General features: G+C 42.9%; 1 protein-coding gene across 1 annotated transcript in view; it reads right to left on the reverse strand.

The window, feature by feature from the left end:
- Positions 1 to 8,986: 8,986 nt before the first annotated feature.
- The window catches only part of zmat4a (zinc finger, matrin-type 4a), a 63,013-nt gene continuing 51,187 nt past the window's right edge, over positions 8,987 to 20,812 (reverse strand). Inside the window, exon 7 of the mRNA XM_061985768.1 lies at positions 8,987 to 9,406. Coding sequence (XP_061841752.1) covers positions 9,379 to 9,406 — 28 coding nt within the window. The 3' untranslated portion in view covers positions 8,987 to 9,378. The remainder of the gene's footprint in view (positions 9,407 to 20,812) is intronic.

A 20,812-nucleotide genomic window follows, 5' to 3' on the forward strand; every position in this document is an offset into this window, starting at 1 on the left:
TGTTGTTGTTGAGTGTCGGTGCTGTCTAGAGCTCGGCAGAGTAACCGTTAGAATAATTGTTTCTAAGTTATCACAAAAACTTTGTGTTACAATGAGTGACCGGTGAGAAACAAAAGCTGTCTTTGAACCTACCAAGAGTAAGGCTCGTAAAACTCCACTGTGTAGGGGTGAGCAACATGAAGGTGTTCCTGTTTCTTCCATGTATTGAAATCAAACAGAAAGATATTGTCTGACCCAAGAACTACAAAAGCGAAGAGGAAGCAGGAACAGAATCCCCTCCAGGCGACCTCTTTTTGAACTGTTTTACGAACCTCTTTTTTGAACCGACCTTTTCTGTGAACTGTTTACGACCTTTGTCCTTTAGAAACAGCTATGACCATGTGGTTAGGGAAGGTCCAAATAAAAGGAGGTGTGCAATCTTTTGGCAGAGCGTAATGACACTATACAAGGGTAAAGATGTCCAAGCGTCTCTCCTCAAATTAAGCCAAATTTAATTCTGTCTCTGTTTAATTCTTTACTTCTTGTCTTGTTTAATAGATGTCATCGGTGTTTGAACCTGACAGTAACCATGTGTGAACAACTCCGACCGTCGTCCGGGTTCGCAGGACCACCAAGGAAGGACATTCTTGTGAGCAGGTTTAGACATCTTTATTATTTCAATAAATCAAGTCTGTTGCGGATTGCTTTTCAGCATTTGATCCATCTGCTCGCTCCTCCGCTTCTGCTTTTCAGCCCCGTCGTCGTCTACCTTGGGCTCTCTTGCGCTCTCGCTCAGCGTACGCCTCTCTCTGCCTCCTCTTTCTCTCGCGCGCTGCATCTGCTGCTGGCTCTCCACCTCCTTCTGCCCAGTCGTTCTTGGCTGCCGTCTTTTTAAACACTGAGAAGGGATTGGTCCGCCGGCCACGCCTCCTCACCGCCATCCTGGAGCGGGCCCCGGTGTGCCCTGCCCCGCTGACGGACTACCGGCCACGCCTCCTCACCGCCATCTTGGAGCGGGCTCCGGCGGGCCCTGCCTCGTTGTCGATCTGCCGGCCCCACGTCCCCACACCATATTATTCTCCTCAATATCAGTAGGTGGAAGCTGGTAGCTAATTGCTTTGTAGATGTCAGTTTGTTGTGATCACAATATGCAGACGGCAGCGGGAGGCAGCGTGCAGGTAAAACTGTATCTAATACTTAAACCAAAAATAAACAAAAGGCGAGTGCCCCTAAGAAAAGACATTGAAGCTTAGGGATGGCTATGCAGAACGAAACTAAAACAGAACTAGCGACAAAGTAAACAAAAACAGAATGCTGGACGACAGCAAAGACTTACTGTGGAGCAAAGACAGCGTCCACAAAGTGCATCCGTACATGACATGACAATCAACAATGTCCCCACAAAAAAATATAACAACAACTTAAATATTCTTGATTGCTAAAACAAAGCAGGTGCGGGGAATAGCGCTCAAAGGAAGACAAGAAACTGCTACAGGAAAATACCCAAAAAACAGGAAAAGCCACCAAAATAGTAACTAAAACACTATGCACGGGAGCACAACCAAAAAACTACAAATAAGTCACATAGTGATGTGACAGGTTTGTGACAGTACTTTGAGACAACTGCTATAGTGATGCATGCTTAGTTGTGGTTTAAATTAATAGCCAACAATTGGGACAACTTTTTATTGTCTACCGAGTTTCATTTCTTAATGATTTCTGCTGGTGGTGTGTCAGGTTCAAACTCTGATGACATCTAATAATCAGACAAGAAGCAAGGAAACATGCAGAAAACAGAGTTCAATTTAGCTCGAGGAAACACGTGTTTTGGGCTGTACTCTAGTTACAGATCCAAACTACGTTCTAAAAATCAAGCCCGCGCGCCTCCTCTATTTATTAGGAATGGCCCTATTACATCACTGTCGCTGAGGGAAGGGGGGTAATCTCAACAACTCCAGTTAGACACAATATATGATCATACAAAAATGCAAATATGTTGACACTTGGTGCTATCACCCAGTCTCTGCTTTGTCTGTGTCCCGGTACCCAATGTTCAGCCTTGGCAGCCAGCAGGCCGAGTACTGGTGCTATCGCCCAGTCTCTGCTTTGTCTGCGTCCCGGAACCCAATGTTCTGCCTTGGCAGCCAGAAGGCCGAGTACTGGTGCTATCGCCCAGTCTCTGCTTTGTCTGGTCCCGGTACCCAATGTTTGGCCTTGGCAGCCAGCAGGCCGAGTCTGGACACAACACTGATAAAGAGGCTAGCAATCCAAAAGATTGCTAGCTCTGCACAAATACAAAAATACAATTTCAGCACAAATTGACAATACTTTATAGTAATGGCCCTTAAACATAAAGTTATGATGATAATATATACATAATTATTCTAACAGGTGTGCCTCCGGATTTTTTCAATGAAAAAAAATGCGCCTTGGCTCAAAAAAGGTTGAAAAACACTGCCTTCCAAGTCGACAGCCTAGCTCTGTTGTACCTGATGACCACTGTAATATTGGCACAGATATTACATCTCTAATGGCTATGCTGATGTTAAATAGCAGACAGGAAGTGATCTTAGATTGCGCTACGAACATGACACGACTACCAAGAATGTCTCAGAGCGGATGCAGGTCCAAAGCAAAGAAAGACCGTCGGGAGAGAGTTGTTTCCAAGGAATTTTCGGACGGAGAATAATGGAAACAAAACGTTGGAATGTCTATAAGGCTCTGTGGATGGTACCAAGTAGTTCCTCGAGCATATCAATCTGTACTTCTGCTAATACGGTATTCAAGAAGTGATGACGATGTTATGGTTCAGTGTGGGCCAGACGAGGCCATCAAAGAGGCCGTAGGATGTCTGGTACTGTGTAGTCCCTCAACTTTTAGAAAGTACATTTTGTAGTCACTACGAACAAAGTATCTGATTGTTATTGACAGAACACAAGGATAAGTGGCCTCCACTGGTGGGGAGATAGGCGGGGACCTCAGTGGAAGGAACTATGCTTCACCCCCCACCAGAGGAAGAAAATTCAAGACGCTGTCTGTAGTTGGAGGGAGGAGCGTTGGACCCATCACCTCAGCAAAAATTCAAGAGTTGGCCATTTTTTTCTAGTATTAGTTGTACAGGATCTCCATACTGGTCAGGGTTAAAAAAAAAAATGGTTTACTGTATTTTTTTAAATGCTAAACAAAATGACATTAAATAACAATACATGTGTCAGAAAAATTGTATGTAAATTGTCAAAAAACTTTCCGTTCTGAGTTCCCAATGAACAGACAAGAGGCTGTCTTTGCTGCACCAAGCATAGGCTTGGAAAATTCCATTGTGTACGATGGGAGGAGACGGGATGGGAGTTATCTATTGTCATCGAAGACCTGCCCAGGCTGAAGCCAGGACCAGCCCAAGCCCGAGGCATCTTTTTCTTTTGTGTTAATGTGACCGAAAACAATGACTGTTTACATACTCCCCATTCCTTTAGAAACAGATGTTGTTATGTAAATAGGGAAAGTCCAAATAAAAAGAGGTGGCGTACAATCTTTCCTAAGAGCGTGCTAAGACACTGTAAGAGGTTACATGTCGACGGCGTCTCTCCTCAATTTAGTCCAAATTTAATTCTGTCTGTGTTTGATTCTTTGCTTCTTGTCTTGTTTAATAGATGGCATCAGTGTTTGAACCTGACAACATGTTTACATTTGCACAATTCAACATGTACGAAAAAAGCCTAAGAATAAGCGCAGTTTATTTAACCCTACCTTTTCTCCGCAATTCCTAATAGTCCGTTCACGTTCTGTGTTTAACTTGATCACGCGTTATTGTTGGTTATTAATATTAACACCAGCACATCATGGCCAGCTTGTCAATCAACTTGCATGGCCTCAAACAAAAGGCGGAGTGAAAAGCTCTCAAATGGCCCGCGACACCAAAGGGGAAATTAATGCCTAATGGAGTATTTCTCCGGGGTCTGATTACGAAGGCAGGGTAGTGTTGCAAATAACAGCTGTCACTCAGGCGCTCCGCGGACTCACACTGAGTTTGCTGCAAAAGATCAGTCCTATATTTTCCCATAACATGAAATATCAATTGTGAGATACAGATGATATTACTGTAATTGCAAGTATTGATGTCATTTAACACAGAAACTGCAAAGACAAGATATTTAATGTTCACACTAGGGTTGTATGGTATACCGGTATTAGTATAGTACCGCGATACTAATGAATCATTTTTGGTACTATACCGCCTCTGAAACGTACCGGTCCCACACCCCCCCGTGCCCGCAGACGAGCATGTTCGGCGGCACACAATCACGGAGTACTTACAAGCAGACGCAGTGTGTAGACAGAAAAGGGAGAAGGACGCATTTGCCTGACCTGCTTTGTATTGGCAATCAAGACTATTTCAGTCGTGTGGACGCTATCCTTCTTTGTGGAGACACTGTTGTATCATGTACGGACACACACTGTAAGTCTATGCTGTCGTCCAGCATTCCGTTTTTGTTTACTTTGTAGCCAGTTCAGTATTACTTTCGTTTTGCATAGCCATCCCTATGCTTCAGTGCCTTTTCCTAGCGGGACTTGCTGTCAGAAAAATTGTATGTAAATTATCAAAAAACTTTCCGTTCTCTCAGTTCCCAATGAACAGACAAGAGGCTGTCTTTGTTGCACCAAGCAAAGGCTTGGAAAATTCCATTGTGTATGATGGGAGGAGATCGAAGACCTGTCCAGGCTGAAGCCAGGACCAGCCCAAGCCCGAGGCATATTTTTCTTTTGTGTTAATGTGACCGAAAACAATGACTGTTTACATACCCCCCATTTCTTTGGAAGCAGATGTTGTTGTGTAAACAGGGAGTGTCTAAATAAAAAGAGGTGGCGTACAATCTTTCGCCAGAGCGTGGGTGACACTGTAAGAGGTTACAGGTTGACACGTTTCTCCTCAATTGAGTCAAAATTGAATTCTGCCTCTGTTTGATTCTTTGCTTCTTGTCTTGTTTAATAATGTCATCAGTGTTTGAACCTGACACTTGCCTTTTGTTAATTTTTGTTTTAAGCAATACATACCTTTTTACCTGCATCCTGTCTCTGCATATTGGGATCAGGACAAACCATCCTGGACGCGTTCCGACTTCTACAAAGCAATTAACTACCTGCTGCCACCTACTGGACTACTACATGGTTACCCTGCCAAGCTCTATATGGCACAGACACTAGACAACGGCACATTATTTGCAGATTATAATTATTGTTTTGCAAAAAATATTTTTTGGACCAATTAGGTGAAGTTGCATAATTTCCCACGGCACACCAGACAATATCTCACAGTGGTTGAAAAACACGGTCTGGTGTTATATTCTTCATGTTTTATTATATTATCTTCTTGTGTTATGCTTTATATTCAGTTGTTCCCCAGGGTCATCTAACTGCAGGTACACTAAGTCAAACTTGCCTTTTCATACTTTTCATTATTTCTCCACAGGGCAATCTCAAAAGCCCCAGCCTGGTGAACAACATCATCGGTTGCCAGCGAGCTCCTTCTAGCCAAAGGCAAATGATCAAGAGATAAGTAAGGAAAAATATTGGAATTGCTGTACCCTTTATCTTTTTTTAACGTCGTCTTATCTATCTCATTTTATCAGGCAGTAAAGCGGCACATTGGTCGCAGACTTTTTGTCTCTCCCTCTACCTTCCTAATATTTGTGTCCACTGAGCGGTATGGTTCCATTCAATTTGGTGCTTCATGTATTTTTTTTGTTTCCACTGCAAATGGTCCCATATCTAACCCTGGGGTGCCCAAAGCGAATGGTTTCTTTTAGCCCGTTAAGGGGTGGCTTCTCAAATTGAATACATATTCATACCATAAATATCAAAAGTTATGATCTCTAATACGGCGGTATGAGGCTAACTTTTTCACTCATAGAGCTGCTGTACTCTTTAAGGGAACCTATTATGCAAAATATTATATTTAGCATATTCTTACCTATTGTTATTTGTTTTTCTATATTTAGCATCTGCATAAGTCCCATACATTTAAACAGCCTTCACTTTACCCGGCAATGGGTCTGCTAAGCCAGTGTTTTTCAACCTTTTTTGAGCCAAGGCACATTTTTTGCGTTGACAAAATCCGGAGGCACACCACCAGCAGAAATCATTAAAAAACAAAACTCAGTTGACAGTAAAAAGTCGTTGCATATGACTTTAAACCATAACCAAACATGCATTATTATAGCTCTTGTCTCAAAGTAGGTGTACTGTCACCACCTGTCACATCACGCCGTGACTTCTTTTGAGGTTTTTTTTGCTGTCTGTAGTGTTTTAGTTCTTGTCTTGCGCTCCTATTTTGGTGGCTTTTTCTCTTTTTTTTAGTATTTTCCTGAAGCAGTTTCATGTCTTCCTTTGAGCGATATTTCCCGCATCTACTTTGTTTTAGCAATCAAGAATATTTCAATTGTTTTAATCCTTCTTTGAGGGGACATTCTTGATTGTCATGTCATGTTCGGATGTACATTGTGAACGCCGTCTTTGCTCCTCAGTAAGTCTTTGCTGTCGTCCAGCAACTCTGTTTGTAGCCAGTAGCCTTTTCTTAGGGGCACTCACCTTTTGTTTATTTTTGGTTTAAGCATTAGACACCTTTTTACCTGCACACTGCCTCCCGCTGTTTCCGACATCTACAAAGCAATTAGCTACCGGCTGCCACCTACTGATATGGAAGAATATTACACGGTTACTCAGTTGACAGTAAAAAGTCGTTCTCGCAATTGTTGGATATGACTTTAAACCATAACCAAGCATGCATCAATATAGCTTTTGTCTCAAAGTAGGTGTACTGTCACCACCTGTCACATCCCGCCGTGACTTATTTGGAGTTTCTTGTTGTTTTCCTGTGTGTAGTGTTCTTCTTGTCTTTTTCTCTTTTTTTGGTGTTTTCCTGTAGCAGTTTCATGTCTTCCTTTGAGCGATATTTCCCGCACCTACTTTGTTTTAGCAATCAAGAATATTTCAGCTGTTTTTATAGTTCTTTGTGGGGACATTGTTGATTGTCATGTCATGTTCGGATGTACATTGTGGACGCCGTCTTTGCTCCACAGTAAGTCTTTGCTGTCGTCCAGCATTCTGTTTTTGTTTACTTTGTAGCCAGTTCAGTTTTAGTTTGGTTCTGCATAGCCATCCCTAAGCTTCAATGCCTTTTCTTAGCGGCACTCACCTTTTGTTTATTTTTGGTTTAAGCATTAGACACCTTTTTACCTGCACGCTGCCTCCCGCTGTTTCCGACATCTACAAAGCAATTAGATACCGGCTGCCACCTACTGATATGGAAGAGTATTACACGGTTACTCTGCCGAGCTCTAGACAGCACCGACACCCAACAACAACACATAATTTTCAGACTATAATTACTGGTTTGCAAAAAATATTTTTAACCCAAATAGGTGAAATTAGATAATCTCCCACAGCACACCAGACTGTATCTCACGGTACACTAGTTGATTCGTGACAGTCTGTTTGCTTCATTATTAGTTTTGCAGGACACAACTGGACCCGTTCTTCACTCTACTGCGCAGTGCAGGCGCTCCCTCTCTCTCTCTTCACTCGCCCACTCACTCACTGACATCACTCAACCAACACGTTGCCATTCTGGCAAACACACATAAGCTACTCTCATAAGTTAACCAGCTCCCCTGTGCCCATGTAGATACGTAACATGTAGATACGTAAACGCGCACAAAGCTGCTTGGATTGATGCCAAATATTAGCGGAGTTAGGACTGCCCAATTAGCGTCAACTAATGCAAATGAAATGAGTTTGTGTGCGGGTGATGTTCAGAGTTCCCACAATCATGAATGTGCCACAGCTAGAAGGTGATTGGCAGAGAATGAGGAAGTGTTTGCTGGAAATCGGGAAGTAAAAGACTTTGACTACGTCTTACATACTTCGCAAGAAGGAAACATGACAGATAATTAATGACAGATTAAGGCCAATAAAGTTGCATATTTGTAAAAATGTGTGAGTGTGCATGGTGTGTTGCATAGAGACATAGTCAAAAACAAGACGCTTAAACAGCTGAACGCTTTACTTTCACATTTGACAATGCTTTATATTTGTTCTTAAAAATACGTCTTATAATGTGAGCTAAATGGTAAAACAAGATTTAAGTTTAACATTTAGGTTTAGATTTCACATTTAGCACTAGATTACAATTTTATATTTTAAGAATTACTGTAGATTTAGATTTCACATTCAAAAATAGATTAGATTTAAGATTTAGATTTAAGATTTAGAGTTACATGTAAGATTTAAATTGAGATTTAAGATGTCGTTTAACATGTAGGTTTAGATTTAACACTTTGATTTAGATCTAAGTTTTAAGATATAGATTTAGGATTTTGACGTAACATTTAGAGTCAGCATTTAATTTAAACTTGAATGTGATGAAAATAAGCTAAACGTAAGAAAAGTGAGCTAAACGTGAGAAATATTTCTGCAAGAAGAGTTTGACTGGACTTTTACATTTGGCACCCCATAACACAGAGGTGTCCAAAGTGCGGCCCGTGGCTTATCTTTTAAAGGCCACGACACATTTTAAAAATACTATTACAGAAAACCATAAAAAAGTGAAATAAAAGTAGATATAAACGTAAAACAAAAAAAAAGCAAAAATATATATTGACATATGACTTATTTTTAAATTTTTTATGATTTTTTGGATCCTAGAGACATTTAGTCAGCTTTTTTTTCAAACTGACATAGTTCAAAAAATAATAATGAATCATAAGCAATGTTACTTATTTAAGCCTCCAATAATGCATGACTTGTTTTTAACACTTTAATGACCCTTTTTGGGTCCTCGGGACCTTTACCAACATTGAGGAGAGCCCTAATGGTCACAATAAATCTTGTATTGGTTTTGAAAATAAAAAAAATGGCCTTCATTTTTCAGTGAAAAAAGTTTGGACACCCCTGACATAACATAAAGTGTTTATTTTCAAGTCACAGGAGCACCGACAGACAGCATGCCCTTTGTAATGCAGACAGGACATCAAAATAAAATGACATTGTCATTCATTCAATACCTATTTAGTTTGGTTTAATTGGGGGGAAAATGAATATATAAGTGCAGTGGCATGTCAAAGGTCAATTGAAGTGGCCAGCCAGGCAAAGGTCATCGTGCCGATGCTTTGTACGGTGTAGTGCTCTCTCTTAGTTCACATAGTTAATGCAGTGCTACAGTAAGAAAGACAAAAAAAAAGGCTTTCCTTCATTTTCCAGGCCAGGTCAGGCCATTCATGACGGTGAAGGACAAAAAAAATAAATAAATAAGAAAATCAAAATAGCTCGGAGAGCAGAGAGGAAAAAAAGCAGGGCAAGCTGACCGCAGCTTGTCTGACATCAGTCCAGTTGGTTTGTTTGTGTTCACTGGACACAAATCTGGTTCTTCATACTGTTGGAGAGAAGAATGCTGGGTGAGTAATATATTCAGGGTTAGAACAGAAATCTTCACTAAACATAACTGACAGCTTATAATAAAGGATAAGTAATATTTTAAAGGGGAACATTATCACAATTTCAGAAGGGTTAAAACCATTAAAAATCAGTTCCCAGTGGCTTATTTTATTTTTCGAAGTTTTTTTCAAAATTTTACCCATCACGCAATACCCCTAAAAAAAGCTTCAAAGTGCCTAATTTTAACCATCGTTATATACACCCGTCCATTTTCCTGTGACGTCACATAGTGAAGCCAACACAAACAAACATGGCGCATTGAACAGCAAGCTATAGCGACATTAGCTCGGATTCAGACTCGGATTGAAGCTATTGAGCCATATCGGTTTGAACCGTATGCAAGCGAAACCGACGAAAACGACACGACAGCCAGCGACACGGGAGAAAGCGAGGACGAATTCGGCGATCGCCTTCTAACCAACGATTGGTATGTGTTTGTTTGGCATTAAAGGAAACTAACAACTATGAACTAGGTTTACAGCATATGAAATACATTTGGCAACAACATGCACTTAATTTTCATCAATTAATATATTCTGTAGACATACCCTCATCCGCGCTCTTTTCCTGAAAGCTGATCTGTCCAGTTTTGGAGTTGATGTCAGCAGGCCAGGGAAGCTAGGGTCGGTAGGGGGTTTAGCTCGCTCGTCTGCGGGAACAAACTGCCGCCATTGCTTGCCGTGCTACTGAGGTCCTTTGTCCTTGAATTGCTCACACACTCCAGCAGATTCAATGGGGGTCTGGCGGCAGATTTATTTGACTTTATCGTTGGAAATGCATCTGCTTTGAGTGTCGCAGGATATCCACACATTCTTGCCCTCTCTGTCGTAGCATAGCTTTCGTCGGTAAAGTGTGCGGAACAAACGTTCAATTTCTTGCCACTTTCGCATCTTTGGGCCACTGGTGCAACTTGAATCCGTCCCTGTTCGTGTTGTTACACCCTCCGACAACACACCGACGAGGCATGATGTCTCCAAGGTACGGAAAACAGTCGAAAAAACGGAAAATAACAGAGCTGATTTGACTCGGTGTTTGAGAAAATGGCGGATTGCTTCCCGATGTGACGTCACGTTGTTACGTCACGTTGTGACGTCATCGCTCCGAGAGCGAATAATAGAAAGGCGTTTAATTCGCCAAAATTCACCCATTTAGAGTTCGGAAATCGGTTAAAAAAATATATGGTCTTTTTTCTGCAACATCAAGGTATATATTGACGCTTACATAGGTCTGGTGATAATGTTCCCCTTTAAATAATGTCAGAGATTACAAACAGGTGCGCGTCCGGAACACAAGAGGCGGGTGAAATTAATAAGTAGTCATGGTAACTAAACTCAGGAGGTGCACAAACAGGAACTAAAGGAGTCCAAAACAAACAGAGTACACAAAACATGATCCAGACCACGGATCATGACAGTGCATTCGTATGAACCCAAGGAATGTGTAAATGTAATTGCACATTGAAGGAATCTTTCACACGAGTACAACTTTTTTACTCATTTTTGCCATTTAATGTACGCTTCACGCGACAAACATGCATGTTTCCCACTGCAAACACTATCAAACGATTTGATGTAGGAATATTTAGGTGATGGAACAATGTGTAGATGTCAAAAAGCAAGTGTCGCTTTCAGTTTCTCAGCAAAAACACATAACCCAATAAATCATACATCTGATCATTTGTAGTGTAAAACATGTACATTTAATGACACAATACAAAACTGTAGCATTATTTAGTGTGGCGTTTGTGAAAGTGTCTATTTCATGTTAACATTCCTTGGATGGATACATGGCACAGATACAGAGGGGATGGATTCGAAAGGGGAGCACGTCTCGCCAGAATATCAGATTACCCGGTTATTGATGTGTGTAAGCGTGTTATTATATCTGCTAGTAAATCATTTGAAATCAAAACAAGATTAATTCCCCACATCTCTCATCGCTCTCATCAAATTTACACTAGAATCTTCTTGAGATCAACATGAGAAGGACTAATCGGCTCAAAAATAAGACTGCAAAAGTCAAAGCTTAATACATCAACACCTTTTTGATTGGTAAATAAATGCCAGCTAACATACTGTCAATAGAAACACCGGCACCTCATCCTCTCTCCTTATTGAAAACTATCATGTTCTGAATCCATGCAGATGTTTTGAGAACAAAAATACCAAACCATCTAAACCAGTGGTTCTTAACCTGGGTTCGATCGAACTCTAGGGGTTCGGTGAGTCGGTCTCAGGGGTTCGGCGAAGGTCAAGACACGTCCGACTGTAAATAAAAACGTTTCCCTATCATCGTGTTATGGATACCCCCAAACAATGTTCCCTTTAATTTTCCATCTGATTTGCAGGTGTGTAAATGTTAGAATTATTATGTATAAGTTATCACACAACTCTTATGCTTAAAGGCCGTTGCTATAGTTATTATCAATTGTGCTGAAGTTGTACTTTTCTATCTGGGCAAAGGCACAACTTGTAATCTTGCTTTGCGAGTTGTCTCGTGTCAGCAGTTTGTTTCCAGACCCTGCCTGCTGACAGCCAAGGACGGACATCGAGTACCTCAACGCAGACAAAACAGAGACAGGGCGTGATTACGAGTGTCAGCACATTTCCATTCTGAATAATCATGTATCGTGTATACTGGGGCTGCTTGCAAAACCACTCCCTTCTGAAGCAGCCTCTCTGATGTTAACTAGGGACCACCCGAATAAATAGAGGAGCACGTGGGACTGTACCTTAGAGCGTAGGGGGAAACTGTAACTGAGTGTACAGCCCAATACGTCTCTCCGCATGAGTTAAATTCAACTCCGTCTCTGCTTGATTCCTTCTTCTTGTCTTGTGTAATAGATAGTTCGGTGTTTGAACCTGACAGTAATTTGTTGTGAGTTCATGCACTGTGTTGGTTTTGTTCTTGGAACAAGGTGATGTTCATGCACGGTTCATTTTGTGCACCAGTAAATAAACATACAACTTTGTCTTGAATTTAAAATAAATATATGTAATAATATTTTTCACTAAAGAAGGGTTCGGTGAATGCGCATTTGAAACTGGTGGGGTTCGGTATCTCCAACAAGGTTAAGAACCACTGATCTAAACGGTGCTACATAATATGGAGAATGCATCTATTATTTCTTTATTCATAGTCCTGTTTAAAGCAGCTAATATTTTCCCATGTGTACACGTTGTGCTTGAATCTTATGTCCGCAAGTAAACTCTGTGCCTTACCTTGAAGGCGTTGGAATGTCTATTGGGAGTATGATGTACTCCCTTTTTACCTTATCAGTATTAGAACAATGAGGCTGTATTCCTTTCTGGGCAGGGTGGGGGGGTGATTTCGTACTCAATCAATCAATCAATCAATGTTTATTTATATAGCCCTAAATCACAAGTGTCTCAAAGGGCTGCACAAGCCACAACGACATCCTCGGTACAAAGACTATGAGAAACCTTGGAGAGGACCGCATATGTGGGTAACCCCCCCCCCTCTAGGGGAGACCGAATGCAATGGATGTCGAGTGGGTCTGACATAATATTGTGAGAGTCCAGTCCATAGTGGATCCAACATAATAGTAAGAGTCCAGTCCATAGTGGGGCCAGCAGGACACCATCCCGAGCGGAGATGGGTCAGCAGCGCAGAGATGTTCCCAGCCGATGCACAGGCGAGCGGTCCACCCCGGGTACCGACTCTGGACAGCCAGCACTTCATCCTTCGACCTGTGCCCCCCCCCCCTGGGACTTAGTTCATAGTACTGGAGCCCGAATAGAAAACGCTCTATAGCCCGCAGACTTTTGTTGGGCTCTGGGAATAAGCTCTCTCTGCCCGTTTGATTTTTAGACCGCTTCTAGATGATGCTATTAACGCACTGTAAGACTGGTCTCCTAAAGCTTTAGTAAAAATTGATAATATTCCTATTCCGTCTTGATGGTCCTTCTTACTCAACATATATGTCATCCGAAAGAACTTGGGCTTGACCAGTGGCTTTTATTCCCCTGAGAGGAAGACTGGTATAACACGACAATATACAAAGTCAAATATTATATAAATAAATATAACATCTGCGTTAACATGTGTAATCAAATGACCTACAAAGAACAGATGTGGGTGTAATGAGGCTGGTTGTGAAGGAAGTGGTGGCTTGGGGGTGTCGCCTGTGGTTTGAATTCCCTGTGAGAGCCTTCTTAAGGTCTGTGCATGCTATGTACACTTTATGAATGTACAGTTTGTGTGTGTGTGTGTGTGTGTGTGTAAGAGCAGATGTGCATAGAAAGCCCACGGCTCAAACAAGCCGAGCAGGCATGCGTGACTAGAGCACGGAGTTGTTAAACGACATGTCACGTCTTCTGATGCCAGCTTCCCCCAGGATGTGTGCAACAATAAACGGCCTCACAGGAATAATTAACTCCTGGACAAGCATTTCTTAACATCTATTGAATCACACAAAGTGTTAGCTGACCACTTGACGATTGCATTAGTTGGGGTAAGATGTTCTTTTGGCCTTTGGAGGGTGAATTGTTTAGAATTAGGCTGTCAAATAACAATTCTCAAAGAATTGTATTTCATTTTGGTAACACTTTAGTATGGGGAACATATTCACCATTAATTAGTTGCTTATTAATATGCAAATTAGTAATATATTGGCTCTTAATTAGTCATTATTAAGTACTTATTAATGCCTTATTCTGCATGGCCTTATTATACAAGCAGTAAGCCATTAACTAAGAGTCTTCCCTCAAAAAACTCAGAATTATTGCGTATTAGTAACCCTAACCCTAACCCTTATATGTTCCTCTAGTGTCCAAATGACTCTAAATTAAGTCTTTGTTACTTTAATAAGCAATATGTTAAGTTCAAGTTCAAGTTAAAGTACCAATGATTGTCACACACACACTAGGTGTGGTGAAATTTGTCCTCTGCATTTGACCCATCCCCTTGATCACCCCCTGGGAGGTGAGGGGAGCAGTGGGCAGCAGCGGTGCCGTGCCCGGGAATCATTTTTGGTGATTTAACCCCCAATTCCAACCCTTGATGCTGAGTGCCAAGCAGGGAGGTAATGGGTCCCATTGTTATAGTCTTTGGTATGACTCGGCCGGGGTTTGAACTCACGACCTACCGATCACCACTAGGCCACTGAGTAGGTATGTTCCCCATATTAAAGTGTTCCCTTCATTTTTATTAAATTAATTTCTGGTTTGGTTAGTGCATGTGCCTCACAATACAAAGGTCCTGAGTAGTCCTGGGTTCGATCCTGCACTCCGGATCTTTCTGTGTGGAGTTTGCATGTTCTCCCCGTGACTGCGTGGGTTCCCTCCGGGTACTCCGGCTTCCTCCCACCTCCAAAGACATGCACCTGGGGATAGGTTGATTGGCGACACTAAATTGGCCCTAGTGTGTGAATGTGAGTATGAATGTTGTCTGTCTATCTGTGTTGGCCCTGTGATGAGCTGGCGACTTGTCCAGGGTGCTTTCCGCCCGAATGTAGCTGAGATAGGCTCCAGCGCCCCCCGCGACCTCAAAAGGGACAAGCGGTAAAAAATGGATGGATGGAATTTCTGGTTTGTTCCGAGCCTCTGGAAAAAGTAGTTTGGTACGGTTGATCTAATGTGTAGCCTGTCCAATCCTGAGGTGCATATTGCCATACAAGCTACAGAGTTGAGAGTGTTAAGCACGTTACTTTGTCACCTGCCAGCGAACCAGATTGAGCATCCAGCTGGAATTCTCAGGTGGAAACGCTGAAAGGTTTGGTTCGACTTCACCTAAAAGATGCAGCTGCCGACAACAAGTGCTTGAAGGTGTAACAGTACGTGTCACACCTCTCTTGCAACTACAATTAAGTAGCAAACACCATTACTCTGGTCCAATATCACAGAACTTATAGCTAGACTTTTGCAAATACTGATGTTTGATTACATTTCTAATTCCCAAAGGGAAAAGGAGTTACAGCTGCTAGACTTTTGACAAGAACAAGAAAGTTTGATCATATTACGCCTATACTGTATATACCTTTATATACTTATAAACATACCTATACTGGCTCACCTGCACTGGCTTCCTGATGTGACTTCAAGGTTTTACTCCTTACGTATAAAATACTACACGGTCTAGCTCCAGCCTATCTTGCTGATTGTATTGTACCATATGTACCGGCAAGAAATCTGCGTTCAAAGAACTCCGGCTTATTAGTGATTCCCAGAGCCCAAAAAAAGTCTGCAGGCTATAGAGCGTTTTCTATTGGGGCTCTAGTTCTCTGGAATGCCCTCCCAGTAACAGTTAGAGATGCTACCTCAGTAGAAGCATTTAAGTCCATCCATCCATCCATCCATCTTCTTCCGCTTATCCGAGGTCGGGTCGCGGGGCAGCAGCCTAAGCAGGGAAGCCCAGACCTCCCTCTCCCCAGCTTGGTCCAGCTCCTCCCGGGGGATCCCAAGGCGATCCCAGGCCAGCCGGGAGACATAGTCTTCCCAACGTGTCCTGGGTCTTCCCCGTGGCCTCCTACCAGTCGAACGTGCCCGAAACACCTCCCTAGGGAGGTGTTCGGGTGGCATCCTGACCAGATGCCCGAACCACCTTATCTGGCTCCTCTCTTAAAACTCATTTGTATACTCTAGCCTTTAAATAGACCCCCCTTTTAGATCAGTTGATCTGCCGTCTCTTTTCTGCTCTGCCCCCTCTCGTTCCTGGAGAGGGCGGGCACAGATTAGATGACACGCTAGCTGTTCAAAGTCAGGACCCGGGGTGGATCACTCATCTGTGCATCAGTTGAGGACGTCTCTGCGCTGCTGACTTGTCTCCACTCAAGATGATCTCCGGCTGGCCCCACTATGGACTGTACTCTCACACTATGATCTAGATCAGACCTGGGGACCACATGCGGCCCGTTGAGCTTTTCAATCTGGCCCGCCGGACATTCCTAAAATTTTTTTTTAGATCTTTAAGATGGAAACTGTAGCTGCCATTATGATGTGCACTCATCTTTTCTAATGACCGTAAGTCTTCAACTATACAAAGTATTTCAATGGTTGGAATCTGCGCTTTGGGATGATATACCAGTTACTATGGTAATCTAATTAGTTACAATGGTAATCTAATTAGTTACTATGGTCATCTAATTAGTTACTATGGTAATATACGTCACAGCAGCTCAGACAAGGCACCAAGCAGTGTGGGCGGGAAGCGTTTCCACAGACGCGGAAGGAGATTTTCACAACAAAGTTCTAAAGGCCTACTGAAACCCACTACTACCGACCACGCAGTCTGATAGTTTATACATCAATGATGAAATCTTAACATTGCAACACATGCCATTACGGCCGGGTTAACTTATAAATTGCAATTTTAAATTTCCTGCGAAACTTCCGGTTGAAAACGTTTAGGTATGATGACGTATGCGCGTGACGTCGATGGTTGAAACGGAAGTATTGGGACGCCATTGTATCCAATACAAAAAGCTCAGTTTTCATCGCAAAATTCCACAGTATTCTGGACATCTGTGTTGGTGAATCTTTTGCAATTTGTTTAATGAACAATGGAGACTGCAAAGAAGAAAGCTGTAGATGCGATCGGTGTATTAGCGTCTGGCTACAGCAACACAACCAGGAGGACTTTGACTTGGATAGCAGACGCGCTATCCGACGCTAGCCGCCGACCGCATCGATAATCGGGTGAAGTCCTTGTCGATCGCTGGAACGCAGGTGAGCTTCGGTGTTGATGAGCAGATGAGAGTTGGCGTAGGTGGAGAGCTAATGTTTTTATCATAGCTCTGTCGAGGTCCGTAGCTAAGTTAGATTAAATGGCGTCGTTAGCAACAGCATTGTTAAGCTTCGCCAGGCTGGAAAGCATTAACCGTGTAGTTACAGGTCCATGGTTTAATAGTATTGTTGATTTTCTGTCTATCCTTTGTTGCGTTTTGGACCAGTTGTTCCTCCCAGGGAATTCAAGTCACAAGTCGCTCCCAAGCTCTTTACGACACTTAAAGCTGAGTTGAAAACCCACCAGAGACCGAATAGGTATTTTGTAATATATTTGCAAAGCTTTGCAGATATACATTGAGACCAGTCCAGCATAGAACATTCAATTGCGCCGCTAAGATCGTCTGCCCCCCCCCCCCCGACCAAACCCTCTCCCCTCTTAAGTCCCTAGCAGTCATGTCTCTCTAGCCAAAACAAATGCCCATTATCGCTCTTTCTAACATTCCAAAGCTTCAAGGTTAACACACACAGTTTACTTGCAGACAAACAGAAAGAGAACAAATGGAAAAACACGAGCTGTTTTCAAATATGACTATGAATTAAAAGAAGTAACACTTAAATTCGGATATATGTAAATATCTGCCTCCGACACCTTCCAGTCAGGGGTTTATTTATTTTATTTATATCTGCAGTTAAGCCCAATGCTATCACGTTAGCTTCGTAGCTAAAGTGCTTCACCGATGTATTGTCGTGGAGAAAAAAGTCACTGTGAATGTCCATTTCGCGTTCTCGACTCTCATTGTCAAGAGGATATACCGTATTTTCCGCACTATAAGGCGCACCTAAAAACCACACATTTTCTCAAAAGCTGACAGTGCGCCTTATAACCCGGTGCGCTTTATATATGGATAAATATTAAGATTCATTTTCATAAAGTTTAGGTCTCGCAACTACGGTAAACAGCCGCCATCTTTTTTCCCCGTAGAAGAAGCGCGCGGTGCATGCTGGGATATGTGACGTTTCATTTCCATTTGTGTGTTTATGTAAAGACCCCAAAATGGCTCCTATTAAGTGTGTTGTCTGTCTAATTATAAATAATGCAGACGAGGCGTGTTAACTGAGTTCTCAACGTTTTCTCACAGCGTGCTCATAACCACATTCGAACTCCCAGCATACAACAACGCTTCTCAGGGCTACCGCGCATGCTCGTAACTATCGTTGCATGCTGGGTAGTGTAGTTGTTATATTTGCTAGCTCATAACAGCACATTGAGAGACACGCTTACGCGCTTAATTCAATACTCGCCGTCATTCCGGGTGGATTGACAAAAGACCTCCAGCCGCTAGATATTGGTGTCAACAGGGCATTCGAAGCTAGACTGCTAACTGCGTGGGAACAATGGAAGACAGAAGGCGAACACACCTTCACTAAGACGAGGAGGCAGCGCCAGACGACGCCAACATCTGCCAGTGGATCGTAAATTTGCCCAACTTTTCACTTCGGACACCGAAGACGAAGGATTTACGAATGAAGAATAACTTCAGAAAGTGAGCGCTATGTTTATTTTGTGTGTTGTGACATTAACGTTCGAGCAACATTATGTTGCTATTGCTCTGCACTATTTTGAATTTTACTACGTTTGTGATTGCACATTTGCGTACATTTTGGGAGTGAACAGAGTTGTTAGAACGCTGGTTTTTAATATATTATTAAAGTTTGACTGACCTATCTGACTGTTTTTTTGACATTCCCTTTAGCGCAGCGTAGGCGCGGCTTATAGTCCGGGGCGGCTTATTGGTGGACAAAGTTATGAAATATGCCATTCATTGAAGGTGCGGCTAATAATCCGGTGCGCCTTATAGTGCGGAAAATACGGTAGTATCCGAGGTGGTTTAAAATACAAATTCGTGATCCTCAATAGAAAAAGGAGAGTGTGGAATCCAATGAGCCCTTGTACCTAAGTTACGGTCAGAGCCAAAAAAGATGCGTCCTGCACTGCACTCTAATCCTTCACTCTCACGTTCCTCATCCACAAATCTTTCATCCTGGCTCAAATTAATGGGGTAATCGTCGCTTTCTCGGTCCCAATCGCTCTCGCTGCTGGTGTAAACGATGGGGAAATGTGAGGAGACTTTCAACTTTCAAAGCGGCGTGGCGCAGTGGAAGAGTGGCCGTGCGCGACTCGAGGGTCCCTGGTTCAATCCCCACCTAGTACCAACCTCGTCATGTCCGTTGTGTCCTGAGCAAGACACTTCACCCTTGCTCCTGATGGCTGCTGGTTAGCGCCTTGCATGGCAGCTCCCGCCATCAGTGTGTGAATGTGTGTGTGAATGGGTAAATGTGGAAGTAGTGTCAAAGCGCTTTGAGTACCTTGAAGGTAGAAAAGCGCTATACAAGTACAACCCATTTATCATTATTTATTAACTTGTGACGTCACGCTACTTCTGGTACAGGCAAGGCTTTTTTTTTATCAGCGACCAAAAGTTGCGAACTTTATCGTCGTTGTTCTATACTAAATCCTTTCAGCAAAAATATGGCAATATCGCGAAATGATCAAGTATGACACATAGAATGGATCTGCTATCCCCCTTTAAATTTAAAAAATTCATTTCAGTAGGCCTTTAAAGCTTAGTGATGTATCAGATATATCAGATTGTCGGTGGGTTTATTTTGTACCCTTCGCGTTCATATTTCACTGTTTGTTGCATTTCTGTTGCGTTTCACTTGATTGTAAAATATCCATCCATCCATCCATCTTCTTCCGCTTATCCGAGGTCGGGTCGCGGGGGCAGCAGCCTAAGCAGGGAAGCCCAGACTTCCCTCTCCCCAGCCACTTCGTCAAGCTCCTCCCGGGGGATCCCGAGGCGTTCCCAGGCCAGCCGGGAGACATAGTCTTCCCAACGTGTCCTGGGTCTTCCCCGCGGCCTCCTACCGGTCGGACGTGCCCTAAACACCTCCCTAGGGAGGCGTTCGGGTGGCATCCTGACCAGATGCCCGAACCACCTCATCTGGCTCCTCTCCATGTGGAGGAGCAGCGGGTTTACTTTGAGCTCCTCCCGGATGGCAGAGCTTCTCACCCTATCTCTAAGGGGGAGCCCCGCCACCCGGCGGAGGAAACTCATTTCGGCCGCTTGTACCCGTGATCTTGTCCTTTCGGTCATAACCCAAAGCTCATGACCATAGGTGAGGATGGGAACGTAGATCGACCGGTAAATTGAGAGCTTTGCCTTCCGGCTCAGCTCCTTCTTCACCACAACGGATCGATACAGCGTCCGCATTACTGAAGACGCCGCACCGATCCGCCTGTCGATCTCACGATCCACTCTTCCCTCACTCGTGAACAAGACTCCGAGGTACTTGAACTCCTCCACTTGGGGCAAGATCTCCTCCCCAACCCGGAGATGGCACTCCACCCTTTTCCGGGCGGGAACCATGGACTCGGACTTGGAGGTGCTGATTCTCATCCCTGATTGTAAAATATGTCGATCGAAACGGGGTGTGACGTTCATATTTTGTCAATATTCAGTGTTTTATCATTCATAGAAAATATTAAAATTCCATTACGTGTTTTTAAGGCGGTCTGTCATAACGCTTTTAGCATTCAATCAGACATTATTGTGAGGTTTTGTATTAGTGTTCCTAAAAATAGATATACCCGCCCC

Source organism: Nerophis lumbriciformis, linkage group LG12 (genome assembly GCF_033978685.3).
Source record: "Nerophis lumbriciformis linkage group LG12, RoL_Nlum_v2.1, whole genome shotgun sequence".
Taxonomy (NCBI): domain Eukaryota; kingdom Metazoa; phylum Chordata; class Actinopteri; order Syngnathiformes; family Syngnathidae; genus Nerophis; species Nerophis lumbriciformis.